The sequence below is a fragment of the Drosophila mojavensis genome, unplaced genomic scaffold, assembly GCF_018153725.1.
Source record: "Drosophila mojavensis isolate 15081-1352.22 unplaced genomic scaffold, ASM1815372v1 contig_36, whole genome shotgun sequence".
NCBI classification, from domain to species: Eukaryota; Metazoa; Arthropoda; class Insecta; order Diptera; family Drosophilidae; genus Drosophila; species Drosophila mojavensis.
The window spans coordinates 18,007,723-18,022,282 of record NW_025318858.1 but is presented as its reverse complement, the minus strand read 5'-3'; the positions used below and the strand labels follow the sequence as shown (position 1 = coordinate 18,022,282).

Sequence of the window (14,560 nt, the reverse complement as noted above, 5' to 3'; positions counted from 1 at the left end):
AAAAGATCAACATATGAATGAAAGTGATTTTCCATGCTAAAGACTCGATAGAGTGAAAAATGAATGAATATGAATAATTTAAAAGAGAATTATATGACTATACTTTTGGGTGACTCTTTAAACTATAATAATAACGGAGAGCGATGAGCTATGGAAACTATAAATTGATGGAGTCTATTGTGGAAATACATCAATATCAAGTCTAGCTTTGGGAATATCCATTTTTATTTTCAATTTATTAATAGAAGAATTTGACTTTTCCAATTAAGTTAGCAAATATATCATAGATCTAATAAGAATTAACTGCTTACTGAAAAACTCTTCCTATAATTTCTTGCTACATTTCATAAATACGATTACAAAATGCAGAAAGCAGAATACAACTAAACATCCAATGTATTTATATAATTTGATATATGATAATTATAAACACATTTATAGCGTATATTTCATATGTACATTTATTTCCTAGTAGATAATTTACGTATATTAAGTGTGCACAAAAAACAGTTTACTTTCAGTTATTTAATTTTGTTTACATGAAATTTTGGAGTAATTTATGCATATATTTAGATCTATAGTTGCTTAAGATTAATAGTTCCTTAATTGTGTATACGCCAGGTATTTCATTTAAAATTTATATCATCTGCAAAATTATTATTGGATATAGATTACCGATTAATTTGCCAAATTTGAAATATCACATTAAAATATGTTGAAGCATTTGAAAACACACAAAAAAAAAACACGTATACGCAGTGTTGCATGTGCCGCCAAATGGGGAAAGCCACGTGGAATGTCAGCGCAAAAGAGAAACGGAGATGAGGCGCAACGCGCATGCACCGTAACACTGCCAAAGAGCACGGAGACCATGCCGAAGCTAGTCCGTAATATTCCATGAGATTTGTATTTCGGGTTTCAGTTTGTTGAATCGCATCGGATCGTTCGGAACGCGCTGAGCCTAAAAACGACAAGAAGAAAATTAGAAAGAAATCGTCGAGCGCGGAGCAAAACGAGCAGCAGCGTCGAGACGGGGCACGTTAAACGGCACAAAAGTGTAGTGTAGTTCTAGGCTTTAAGTTGTTATCCCTCTTTTTGTTTTTGGTTGGGTTTCTGCTTCTTCTTCGTTGCAATCCTTTTGGTTTGTCACAGAAACTCATACACACACCCAAAGATACCGAGAGCTGCGGCAGCGGACAAACTATTCCAGCGATTATGTTTATTGGCAGCGCGCACAACAACCAAAAGTCCAGCAAATAGGTGAGAAGCGGCCAATGAAAATGGTTTGAGTAATGGAGTGAGTGTGTTTGTGTGTGTACGTGCGTGTATCCTATGTATATATACACACACGGACAGCTAGTGGAAATTTTGTAAAGTTTGATCTATGCCAGGCTGAGGGCACAACCCAAGAAATTCGGTTCATTTTAAAGTCAACGGGCAACAAAACAATCAGGAAGATTTTCGTGCTACACCAAACGGAAAAATCGATGCGTGCGCCTGTTCCCACACACACACACACCCAACAGCTTAACACTGCATGTGTGTGTGTGTGTACACTTCAAGTTAACTGAAGGCAGCAACGACTTCATACCACAACAAAAAAGAGAGTAGAAAAAAAAGGAGAAGTGAAAGAAAAACAGCAGCATTTAGAGGCAGCACCGCACTTGCTACACGCTACTTACTACTACAACTTGCAACACTCCTGACCTACTACCCCGCCACTCTGCCCGATTCCTGCTGCCTGCCCCAAACGCCCTGTGCGTGAGCTGCCAACAACAGGATATGGCTGTGGGTGTGTTTGGTGTGTGCGTGCACCATTGTGTATGTGTGTGCGAGTGTTTAGTGTGGGTTGTGGGCTAGGTATAAAAAGGCAAACAAGCGCCACAAAAACAGAAAACTCATTTTAAATATGTGTACGCGCCGAGCTTTTTGAAGTTCTTCTATGCTCATTAAATGTGAATAAATGATGGCGTAGCGGGAGCAGCGACTACTCTCTCTCTCTCTCTGTCTCTCTCGCTGTGGCCTCTGGCAAATGAGTGCCCCTAATATAGCCGGAGCCAAGAGCGTTAAGCGTTACCTTCATTAATAGCATTTTTAATGGGGCTCTGCCATGGCGCTCTTATGCTGATATTAATATTAAATCATATTAAATTTTGAGACCTGCCTGTCAGTTTGACAAGCACTAATCACCAGCTCAGCTCTTCTTCCGGCATGTGGGCAAATGCGTGCTGTCCCAATATGAGAATAACTAACTGCCTGAATGGAATGATTTGCCCTTATTAATAGGATTTTTAATGACAGCTGTTGTTATATACATACATATATACATGCAGAATATTTATATTCTATGTATGCATGTGTAAAAAGAAAGTCAACAGTTTGACATTCCAATTTTGAGGCACTCAAATGTACATATGATTGATGTTGATTAGTATATTGGATTTGTGCTTAATGAGTGTGTGAGTGTAGAAGAGAGAGGTCAATCGAGCGAAGTTGAAATAGATAATAAATAATGTTGAGCTGTCAACAGTTAAGCAAACATTGTCGCTCCTAGTTTGATATAGATTTTAATATAAGAGATTGAGTTCACCTAATGAGAGTTTTTAATGACAATCGAGATATTACTAGAGTAGTGTATGATTCCTTATATATTGTAATCAACAGTTTGACATGCATTACATATAATACACTTCACAGAGTGTAGATAGTAAGGCAGACTGTATTATTCTCATACTATTACTTACTTTTACCTTAGCCGCTAATCCTAAGAGTTTTCTTAATGAACCAACAAGTCCGTTGTAGATATGACCTTTTCAATAATAAATGCTGTCAACAGTTTGACATGCATTGTGCTGCGGATCGACTCAAAGTCAACTGATAAATATTAATAATTGATGCAGGCAATTCGTAGAGTTAGATGTCAAATAGTTTGACATGCACCGTAGGCATTACACATTCATATGCGGATGCATAGTAGGAATGCCACCACTTAAAGAGATGATATTATATAGATAATAATAATATATAGTTATAATTTGTAATATATCAGGAGTGCCCCTAATAAATTAGTTTTACATGCACTAAGCTCGCTATTAAACAAACTAATTTGCTGCTCAATAAATATAAATGAGTATTGCCATATGCCAGCAGCCTGATAGTAAATAGTAAGAATACTACATAGCACAGTTTGGATAGCACTGCGAGCACACATACTCTGTGTTCTGAAAGTGTGTGTGCGTGAGTGTGAGTGTGTGTGTGTGTGCGAGTGCGAGTGCGCCCAGCATAATCGTTTAACATTAATTGCCAAGCACTACAACCGCAACTGGAACACCCTACTAACTACATACCATAAATGAAATTTGTATATATGTATATTTAGCTTGGGCAACTGCTCGTCGCTTGCTTTGGGGTGCTGGGGTGCCTTTGGAGGCTTTGGGGGCTGGCGTTGTGGTGTCCACGGCGTGTGTTTCGATTGTATGTTTTGTTTATAAAGCTCATGTTTTTCACTGCGCCCGGCCGTCCGTCCACCCGTCTTTTCGCCTGTCCGCCTGTTTGTCTGTCCGGCTGTCCGTCTGTCTGTCAGAGCCGTCAGTAAACAATTGAACATTGAAAATCGACTGTCGACAATCGAGAATCGACTGACGCGTCAGACAGGCCAAGAGATAGAGCTAGCGGTAGATAGAGAGAAAGACATTTCGATGGAACGACTGTTGCTGCTAGTTCATGTGGGTGTTTTTCTTTTTCTGGTTTGAGTGTATTCGTGAATACAATGGGCGAAAGTGTGTGCGTGTAAACAATGCAGCGTTAAAACTAAATATTGTTTAAGAACAAATATTTGGCTTTTGTGCAAATCACGAATCAGTGAGATTTTCTGTTCTTTTTTTTTGGGCCTCAAGGCGCAAAAAACAATGACGTTATCGATGATATTCTTTCCCAGATATAGATAAATACTATATATTTGGCTCTAGCTTCGATTAAATTTAGTCATTCGAAGAGCCAGAACATTTAATGGTGGGATGCTTTTCACGAGCTGCTAATGGGTCGTTTCAATTGAAACAAATATAATTGCGAGTGTTTTTCCGAATTTCTTTTATTCATTTTTAATTTTGTTTTCCTTTTGCTCGTATATGTGTGAGTGTGTGTATATACCTTGGAAAAAAAAAATTACCTGGACTTGTAATATTGTAGAGCCGTTCGTGCCAGGAAATAGGAAGCATCAATCAGTTATTTATTTTCTTTGAATTCGCATAGATTCTGAGAGTGCATGAATTGAATCACTAGTTCATGATTGCATAGTAGTTCTAGGTCGCGATGAGATATGCGCCTTTTCATAACAAATCGCTCGATAAACCATTTGTTTTTCCAATAACTAACGGCGAGGATGTGCGAAAGTGTTCGCTTCATTTGTGCTGATATAAAATATGAATATGCTAATGATTTGTTTACACAAATATTGATTAAAGACACACTTTGTGTATATCATGGCCAAAGATCAAGGCTATAGCTGCACTCAGTTTAGGTTTGTTTGCGATGATCTAAACATGATGGAATACACAAATATATATATATGTTTATATAAAAACTAAACTGCAGCTGAAATCTCAGTTTCTTACTCCAAATTGATTTCTTAATTGAAAATTAAAGAATTTTGTTTTTTAATTTGTATATTTTTAGACAAACCTATTTTTAATGAGAATGCAAAATTGATAAGTTGATATATTTAATTTAATATTTAATAAATTATTTATATTAATTAAATTATATATAATTAATTTTTAAAACATTGCCAATTATTACAATATTAAATTCATATATGAAATATATATTATATCAAGTCTATCTATCTATATTATTCCCTATAACAACACTCAATATTAGCAGCGTCGTAATAGCAGCTCATTATATTTTTAACATTTAATGTTAAGCAAGCAGAATGTCTGTGAACCAGTCAGGTTAATGTACTAAATACATAAGCGAGAAGGTCTTTGGAATGTTGAACTCTGTCGATGTCTGCGGCTGTTCACACAGACCATTGATCTGAAGATATGGCAGACGGAACTGGAAGTGGTTGAAGGCAGTGTCTGCTGAATACGGTGGACTTCCTTGACCACCTTGTGACCGAAGGTTATCGTGTGGCAAATTCCTTGCTCATGTCTTCCGGCATAGTTTGCGGCTGTTTAAATTTGAATGGCATTAAGTGCTGTTGATTACATTTGCGCTCGCATAATTTCTCCTAATTTATGCCGAAGGAGCCTATCGTAGATTACTTTCAGCTGCTGCCAGCTGAGGCACAGCCAAGGAATTTGGGTGCTGCATGAGTAGGCTTTATATGTCTAATATGGGATAAAGTAAAATGTATATTAAATTAAGATGGGGGCTATTCATATGCAAATATATATATCCAATGCTAAGCTCCAAACGGCAATTGAATACATTCATATTGCAATATCTCGAATTGTATTCATAGAGCATTCACAGACATTAGCTTTTATGCAAAGATATAATAAGTATTCATGTCAAAGGCATTAAAATAATGTAAGCTTAAATATATTTCTCATTATCCTTATGCCAACTTCCTTAAACCAAAGCCTCTTTGTCATAAAAATAAATAAATATTATTTACATATATTTAGATATCTATAAAATTTTCTAACTTTTTTGCAAACTCATTTTCAGCGCAATGCTGTCCAATCCGCATCCAACCTAGTGAGTACCTCAATGCCACACGAAAGCATCCAAAATGCGTTCGTGGTGCTAACATCTAGATAAATTTCAAGTGCTAACGCGCTGGGCACATTCAACTGAGCGAGAGGGAGAGAGCAAGAGGGGGAGCGTGAGCGGCAGGCGAGCGGAAGGAGAAGAAATTGAGGCGCCTGCACCAGAGAACGCATAATCATAGCACAATCCTGGGCAAGGAGTACGAGCACTATTCAGGTTTGCGGCCAACACAAACATCCACAGCACCAAACACCCAACGTAGAACCTAGACCCAAGCATAACACAAGACAACAAATACATATACACATCAGATCTGTCGGATCGCATTACCCCATTCAGCTAGCGTACTGTGACTATGACCTATATACCTAAAAATATGAATCACTATGCGCATGCAGCCATGAATCTGATCAACATGGATTCGGAGAATCGGGTAGTGCTCAATGTGGGCGGCATTCGGCATGAAACGTACAAGGCGACACTGAAGAAGATTCCAGCCACGCGTCTATCACGTCTGACCGAGGCGCTGGCCAACTACGATCCCATACTGAACGAGTACTTCTTCGACAGGCATCCAGGTGTATTCGCACAAGTGCTCAACTACTACAGGTGAATTTAACTACCAACTATAACCGTATATATGGCTGATTAAACGTGTCACCCTTCTAGAACTGGCAAGCTGCATTATCCTACAGATGTGTGCGGTCCGCTGTTCGAGGAGGAATTGGAATTTTGGGGTCTCGACTCGAATCAGGTGGAGCCCTGCTGCTGGATGACCTATACACAGGTGAGTTAGCAAATATTATTAAGAAATATGTAATATCTATTATCCACTCGTCCTCTACAGCATCGTGACACACAAGAAACCCTAGCCGTACTCGATCGCTTAGATCTGGATACGGAAAAACCGTCCGAAGAGGAATTGGCACGCAAATTTGGCTTCGAGGAGGATTATTACAAAGGCACCATCACCTGGTGGCAGGAAATGAAGCCGCGCATTTGGTCGCTATTCGACGAGCCATACAGTTCAAATGCCGCCAAGGTAAGCAGCCGAAATCAAAACCCAAAGCTTCATCAGTTTAACTCACCTGCTTGCTTCTACAGACCATTGGCGTCGTCTCGGTGTTCTTCATATGCATTTCGATATTGTCCTTCTGTCTGAAAACCCATCCGGATATGCGTGTGCCCATCGTGCACAATGTCACAGTGAAGACGGCGAATGGCAGCGCCGCCTGGTTCCTGGACAAGTCAATGACCAATGCGCACATTGCCTTCTTCTACATAGAATGCGTTTGCAATGCCTGGTTTACGTTCGAGATATTGGTGAGTTGATGCAGCGAAATTGGCACCTATTACTGAGAGTACACAAACTAGTAGCTGAATTTGGTAGGCTAGAAGAAGCTAAAGCTATTGCTGAGCTAAGGAAATTGATAGAAATAAATTGAAAGCTTTAGGCTGTATTGATTCCCGAGATGTACGAAGAATTATATAACTAAATCTCGATGTGATGTTTGATCGATGCTGTTAGAGAGCGAATATGATCTGATTCTTGTTCCCATTTTCAATGTGTTATAGCCCTAACCAAATATTGTGTATAAAGGTAGAGGAATGATTGGTAAGAGAAGTTGTAAGTGAATGTGAAATATTAACTATAATACAATGAGTATATGAGTAGAATAAATTGGCGATTGAACGCGGGTAAGAAACAGAAGAGTCAAATTTGAATAAATGTTTAGGCAGATCACTATATGTAACATCAGTTGGGTACTGAACTGTTAAACTCATTCAGATTTATTCTATTCTCCCCTTCTTACAGGTTCGCTTCATCTCGTCGCCGAACAAGTGTGAATTCTTAAAGTCATCTGTTAACATCATAGATTATATAGCGACGCTTAGTTTTTATATTGATCTAGTGCTTCAGCGATTCGCATCGCATCTGGAGAACGCTGACATACTCGAGTTCTTCTCGATTATACGCATCATGCGTCTGTTCAAGCTGACCCGCCATTCGTCCGGCCTGAAAATCCTGATACAGACGTTCCGCGCCTCCGCCAAGGAGCTAACACTTCTGGTATTCTTCCTGGTGCTGGGCATTGTGATCTTTGCCAGTCTCGTCTATTATGCCGAGCGCATACAGCCCAATCCGCACAACGACTTCAATAGCATACCGCTGGGCCTGTGGTGGGCACTGGTCACCATGACTACCGTTGGCTACGGCGACATGGCGCCCAAGACCTACATTGGCATGTTTGTCGGCGCCCTCTGCGCTCTGGCCGGTGTGCTAACCATTGCACTGCCAGTGCCCGTCATTGTTAGCAACTTCGCCATGTACTATTCGCATACGCAGGCGCGAGCCAAACTGCCAAAGAAGCGTAGACGAGTGCTTCCCGTCGAACAGCCGCGACAGGCCCGACTGCCAGGTGAGCGTAAGTATCAATGGAATGGTCTCTCACATATAGGAAAGCATATTCCACTCACATTCGCATTGTTCTCTCTCTCTCTCGTTTAGGCGCCCCAGGCGGCGTCAGTGGCTGTGGCACTCCAGGCTCTGGCCCACACTCCGGCCCCATGGGCTCCGGGGGCACTGGACCCCGTCGCATGAACAATAAAACCAAGGATCTGGTCAGCCCCAAGTCAGGTGAGTGTTCGGTTGCGTCGCGCAACGAATGCCATTCAGCAGCACCAATCTACACCAGCTTAACAACCGAGCTGAGCGCTTCAGCACCCGGAGCACCCCGGTACCACCTAACGTACGCTGTCTCTGTCTCGCTCGCTCTGTCCCTTAAGCCAGTGTTGAGTAAACTGGCAAACAGCTTCTAACCTTCACGAAAGCTCAATGCTTGCACAGCTGCACTCAGTACTCAAACGTTTTGCTTTGAGGCTCACCTAGCAGTTGTTGTGCAGTCCTCCTCAAGCGTACTAGGCAATATCTATTCGAAACGTATACCTCCAAAATTCTGCAAAAACAGCTTGCGCACAAAGCCAAACAAAATGATCTACAAATTTGACTAATGCTCCCCTTGACCCATCTATTATTATATATATATATATATATGTTATATATGAAGTTTTGATTTTATTTTGAGGTGCGCTCCTTGAGCTACTTGCAAACTACAATACAATATATATGGCAGTTGTACGTGTATATATGTACTCTATGTAATTAAAATATGAATGCATTACTCGAATCACAACATCGAAATATCATCAACTGAAATCATCTCGAACACGCTTGGCTTTCCTTTTACGCTGCTCATGGGCTCCAAGAGCTGCTGTTGATGGGAGATCTGTAAAGATATCGAAAGACTCTCCAAAAGGACTTATATTGACTTAGGCCTACAATTATGTATAAGTAATTTTCCAATCTTTGAGTAGATTCCAAGAGATATTCAATATATGTTCTTATTTTATGTATGTACATATCGATACTTATCGATTGCTCAACAGATCTCTAATCAACATTCACCTATTCCATCAAAAAATACATCTACCAGCCTTCATTTATAGCTTTTTTCCAAAGAAACGCTTTAACTTGAAAAAAAAAAAACCATCTGGAAATTCTCAAAAAAATATTTGTGTACAATATATTAAAGTATTCGCCCTTTCAGTTTTCGGCTTTAAAGGGTTCATTTCTCTTCTTTTATGATAATCAATCAAAATCCTTTTCAACCACAATTTTAAAATACATTTTGCTCTCGATATGTAATTTATTTTTATTTTCATGCTTTTATTTATTTTTTTTTTTTTAATAATAATCCCAATCAAAAAACCAAAACCAAAACAAAAAAATCTTATGTAAATACTTAGATGAATATACTACAATGATTGGCAAACCACGTGATGGCAAAAAGAGCAGGCTGCTCTGAGCCTTAAGCAAAGAATCACGAACACGACAACAACAACAACAGCAACAACAACATGAACTCTGAACCACCCCGAGAAAACTCGAATGAAATTTTCAAATGCAAAGAGCAATTGTGTACTGAACAATGGACCATATCTATGAAGCTACTGTTGATCACATCATTGAGAATGAATATTTAAATTATCACAAAATATATAGAAAAAAAAGAAACAATGCACATGAAATCGAAAAGGAACCGCTGGATTGAGATACGAATCGTGGTACGTTGGCCTCACACCAAGGACCTCCTCTATATGATACAGGCGGTGGCGTCTGGTACTCTACTACTATTGCTGTTCCTACTGCTACTGCTACTACTCTGCTCCTATAACTTCTACAACTTGCTATATAGTCGTATATATATATGCTCTATATAAGCCTACAATATGTAATTTTCTACGTGTTTACCTCTCTCTCTCTATCTCTCTCTAAATATACTGAATATTATATATTGAATATTGAATATTAATTGATATATTGATATACGTGTTGTTCATCAGTTCTGGCTCGTTCGTTCGTTCCTTCGTTCAAAAGTATCTACTCTATATGCATACATATATATAAATATAAATATCTATTCATCAAGTATCCGTATCTCTCTCGCCTTACTATCTATATGTGTGTCTGCGTGTGTGTATTTTTTATATAAATATATACATATATATATTTCACTGTTGTTCGAAACGTCGAACAGGCGTTCAATATAATATATATACTTAGTTCTATATACGTATTGATATTTTTTATAGTCAAACATATTTGTATTATCTTGAACTTTTGTATTTCAGATATGGCCTTCAGTTTCGACTAAAAAATATATATAAAATGAAACCAGTTCATATTTTGTAATTTGTATTCCAAAAGTACCGAAACAGAAAACACAGTTCAAATGAAAGCACAAAAAAAAAAAGCAAATTCAACTCAAAATCAAAAGAGCAGAAATAAAAAAAATAATTGAAAATCGAAAAAGAAAATCAAAAGAAATCGCAATCGTAATCGTTATCGCTATCTGTATCGTAAAACGCTCATCTCTCATGCTCTCTCTCAGGCTCAGACAAAAATGCCACACGGATCAAGCTGGGCGGGTGTGTTGGTTTACCATATTCTAAATAGCATACAAATCTCTATGTACCTAGTACTCTATTCTAATCCTATAACAAACATCCTATCTATGTAGCTTAGGCGCTGCCAGCAACTCCTACAAGAACATTTCTAAAACTAACTAGTTTGTAGATAATTTCCTTGAACTGAATAACCGCAAAACCGATATCCGCAAAACCGATTACCGATTCCGAACCTTCACACCTTCTTAACATCCAGCGATGATACGAACAAAATAAGTTTGCCCAACACATGCGAAAGCAACCCTCAAGTAGTTCGATTGCATGCTGCATGTTTTCCCGTGCGGGGTCTCAACCTCCGACGCGCCATTAACCCTAGATTAGTTGTTAATTTAATTTAAGTTGTCTGTGCGTGTTGCGTGTTGTGTTGTGTGTTGTATGCTGTGAGTGCATTAAGTGTGTGCATCGTATGCCGTTTTGTATCCCAGCCACCACAAACACCCTGTAACGTGTAGTATATCAAGTGCACCCTGTATTAAAGAACACCGAATAGCGTTGCGTCTATCCTCGAATTCGACTTAAGTAAATTGAGATTGGATTTATTTAACAATATTTATAACAAATATTAATATAATTGCTTTTTCTCTCTCTCTCTCCTCTCTCTCTCTCTTTCTTTCTCTTTCTCTCTTTCTACTGTTTATCTTTCTATCTATCTATCGCTGTCTCCCTACTCTACATACTCTACATTCTGTTCACGTTTAACTGCGCCTAAACCAAACAGTTGCTCAACTCTTCACAGGTCCCCTGGGCGCCAGCATCGTTGCGATGAGTCCACGCACCATGCTAGACTTGAATCCGGCACTGGCCATGGGTAAGCCCACGTTTCAGCCACGTTTTCCAACCCAATTGGCTGCCACGCCCGCCATGGCGTCCACAGTCCCAGTGACATTGGCTGCGAACATAACGGCCACAGCGGCCGGAGTAGCGGCTGCTGCAGCATCTGGAACACTGCCAGCGGTGCCCAGCATAGCGGTGTCGACCACCGCCAGCATCGGCAAGGATAGCACCGCTACCGGCACCACCACCACCACCAGCACCACCACCCTGGAGGCCAGCAAGAAGGCGTTCCTCTAAGCAGCCGCCCTCATCTCTCAAGTCCCATCAAGCAATACCTAGCCTATAACCTATTGTAACCTTCGCATACGTATATGCCTACCTATGAGTAATTATCAATCTATTATCACGCAAACAACACTCCCATATCATGACATACATATTACTCTAGCTATATAAGTATTATTACAATTAATAATGCATTCGGCACTGCTTGGCATTTTGGAGACGACACGAATCCAAAGCGACGTTTTTAAATATAACGGTTTTTAGTATTATATTTAAATTGTTTTATCGATCCACTTCTTTTTATATACCTATATAGATATGTCTTATGTTAGAAATAGCCAAAGTTGTATATACTGCATAGCTAAAGATTTTAACGATTGGTTAGGATCAACAATAGAAATACAGAAATTTTTTATGCAAACAATTTTTTAAATAGATCTGGCTTCAATTTCAGTCTCAAAACAGATTGTTTAAAATATACCGTTACTTATGAATTTTATATGCGCTTTACTAATGAAATCTAAAAATTTCTCAATCTCAGCAAACAGTTGTGACACTTTTTTTTTCCAATATTTTGCATTAAAGAAAAAAAAACAATATCGCAGCTCTTAAAGCTTTTAGTGTGCCTAAAATTACAAAAATTTTGATCCTGCTCTTATGTTGTGAAAGTCATTAACAGCTCTTAGAGCTTTGCATGTATTTTGCTTTCAAAAGTATTTGATATACTGCAGAAAGTAACTGAAGTCGATAAAGCTTATCATACGTTTCCATAGACCTTGAATATATCCTCCCCCAATACAAATATGATTAATTTAGCCTTTCCAGTATCCCCAATTTTCCAAATATTTGCTTAATGCTCATTAGGCTGGTCTCAAAGTTTCACTTGTATCCTCAGACTTCAACAGCTTCAAATATCTTTGCCCAACTGCGTGAAAGTCTATTTTAAAAGCTCATTAAACAGTTAATTAAGCTTTTCATATTTCCCCAGCAAACTACACTGAAGGCAAAGCCACTTGAGTAACTCAACTAAAGTTCGAGCTGTACTTGCATTGCCCCGCCTAGAAGCTTCATAATTGCCTAATTGGAAAACTCCTGCCGAGCCTCTGTTATATGTGTTTCGGGGCGTATGCGTGATCTATAAAATTTCTATGGAATGAAAAACTTTTCGTGTATTATGGCAACTGCTTAAAATTCATTGGAGCATTCGCGCGCTTGTCCGATTCGCTTGTTAAAGGCGAGCGTCAACTTTCCAGCTAATAAGTGGTCACATCTAACGGTCGCCGCCAGGCTTTAACGTCTAGGCAAGAAAGAAAAATAAAAAACGAAAACATTGTGCGCAACTTTAGATAACTTTAGAAAAACAAATGAAAATTTCCGGCTGGCTGTGCGTTCATCATCATGGAATACGCGCTTCAACTTTAATTACATTTTTTTGTTCTTTATTTAACCTGGCGGTGGCGTGCCCGGAAAATTGACATGGAAAATCACGAGCTGTGGAAGTTTTGGCGTAAAACGACTTAAATTTTCAAATATTCAAATGTTTTTCTTCCGCAAAGTTCTGTTTTAAGCAAATGCTGCTTTTAACTTGTTTCGCCTACTCAAACACTTACAAATTTCTTCAAAATAGGGACGCCATAGGTGGCGGGGGGTCAGAGCTCAGAGCAGAGTAAACAAACACCCACACACACAAACACACACATATATATATATATATATATATAAAGATAGCTAAAGATGTGTTTCTATTGAATATCATTAGGTAAATAAAAAGCCTCTTGTACATTTTGAATATCTCTCAGCAAGCATTATACATACTAACATACAAACGTAGCTATTGTATCTATACATAATACTAATAATAATTTCTAAGCTAAACAAATTATGATGATGATGGAGGAGAAGAAGACGCTAACGCTTTGCAATAAATACCAAATAAAATAAATGAAGGAAAACAAAAAACATTTCAAAAAGAAAAACGGATAAAGTTTGCAAAACATTTGTTAAGTTTTTACAATGGATAAAGCATTCATAGGCAACTTAAAATTAATATAAATACGAATACATATATACACATACATATACATATACATACATATTATTAACATTGTTTAGTTCTTATTTAATATAATATTGTTACGCATTTGGTTCTCCTCTCAAGGAATTTCAAAACTGATTTTTAATTGTATAGTTAAGTGAATTGTATACTATTTGAACTATAATGCAAATGCGAATACAAAACGAAAATGCTTCTCTCAATAATTCATGAAGAAGCATAAATTTAATTATATAATTAATATACGAAACTCAAAACTGAAATGCAATAAACAAAATCTATTGAACACCAAATGAAATGAGGCCAACGAATTTTGAACTGGTTTGGGAAATGTTGGAGTTCTTATTTGCATCAATAGAATTTGTTATCTGAGTATAGATATACTATAAACAAATAATTACATTTTTCTAATTTACTTCTACAAGAAATACTTGTATATTTATTTAGTTAACTATTTATGACAATAATATAATGACAATTATTACTGCCTTGGCTAACGTATATGCGGTATTTGATTTTTTATGATCTTATCTCTGTACTCAAGTCCCTCATTTATGCCAAGTTCGGTCATTTAGCTGGCAGCTGTCGGAAAGAGAATAAAATATAGGTTTAAATTCTGACCAAAACACACTTAAGATGCCGCAGAAATCGTTGTTCCCCAAACGAGGTCCCCTGTGACGTTTACTTGTTCGCGAAACTGAA

The 14,560-nt window shown here is 38.2% G+C and overlaps 1 protein-coding gene across 5 annotated transcripts; it reads left to right on the top strand.

Annotated features, from left to right (window-relative positions):
• Positions 1-938: 938 nt before the first annotated feature.
• LOC6577178 (potassium voltage-gated channel protein Shaw) lies at positions 939-13,876 on the top strand. 5 transcript variants are annotated; one of them, XM_002003111.4, is made up of 10 exons: positions 939-1,260; positions 5,677-5,706; positions 5,778-5,934; positions 6,117-6,327; positions 6,388-6,505; positions 6,566-6,760; positions 6,823-7,041; positions 7,535-8,144; positions 8,228-8,356; positions 11,465-13,876. In XM_002003111.4, exons 4-10 carry the CDS (start codon positions 6,119-6,121, stop codon positions 11,815-11,817), a joined length of 1,833 nt encoding a protein of 610 aa, XP_002003147.2. In that variant the 5' UTR covers positions 939-1,260; positions 5,677-5,706; positions 5,778-5,934; positions 6,117-6,118; the 3' UTR covers positions 11,818-13,876. The 5 variants fall into 5 exon arrangements, with proteins under 5 accessions (XP_002003147.2, XP_015021019.3, XP_043864880.1 ...); XM_015165533.3 differs by lacking the exons at positions 939-1,260; positions 5,677-5,706; positions 5,778-5,934 and having other exon boundaries at positions 5,941-6,327; positions 11,483-13,876; XM_044008945.1 differs by lacking the exons at positions 939-1,260; positions 5,677-5,706; positions 5,778-5,934 and having other exon boundaries at positions 5,941-6,327.
• The last annotated feature ends 684 nt before the right edge of the window (positions 13,877-14,560 follow it).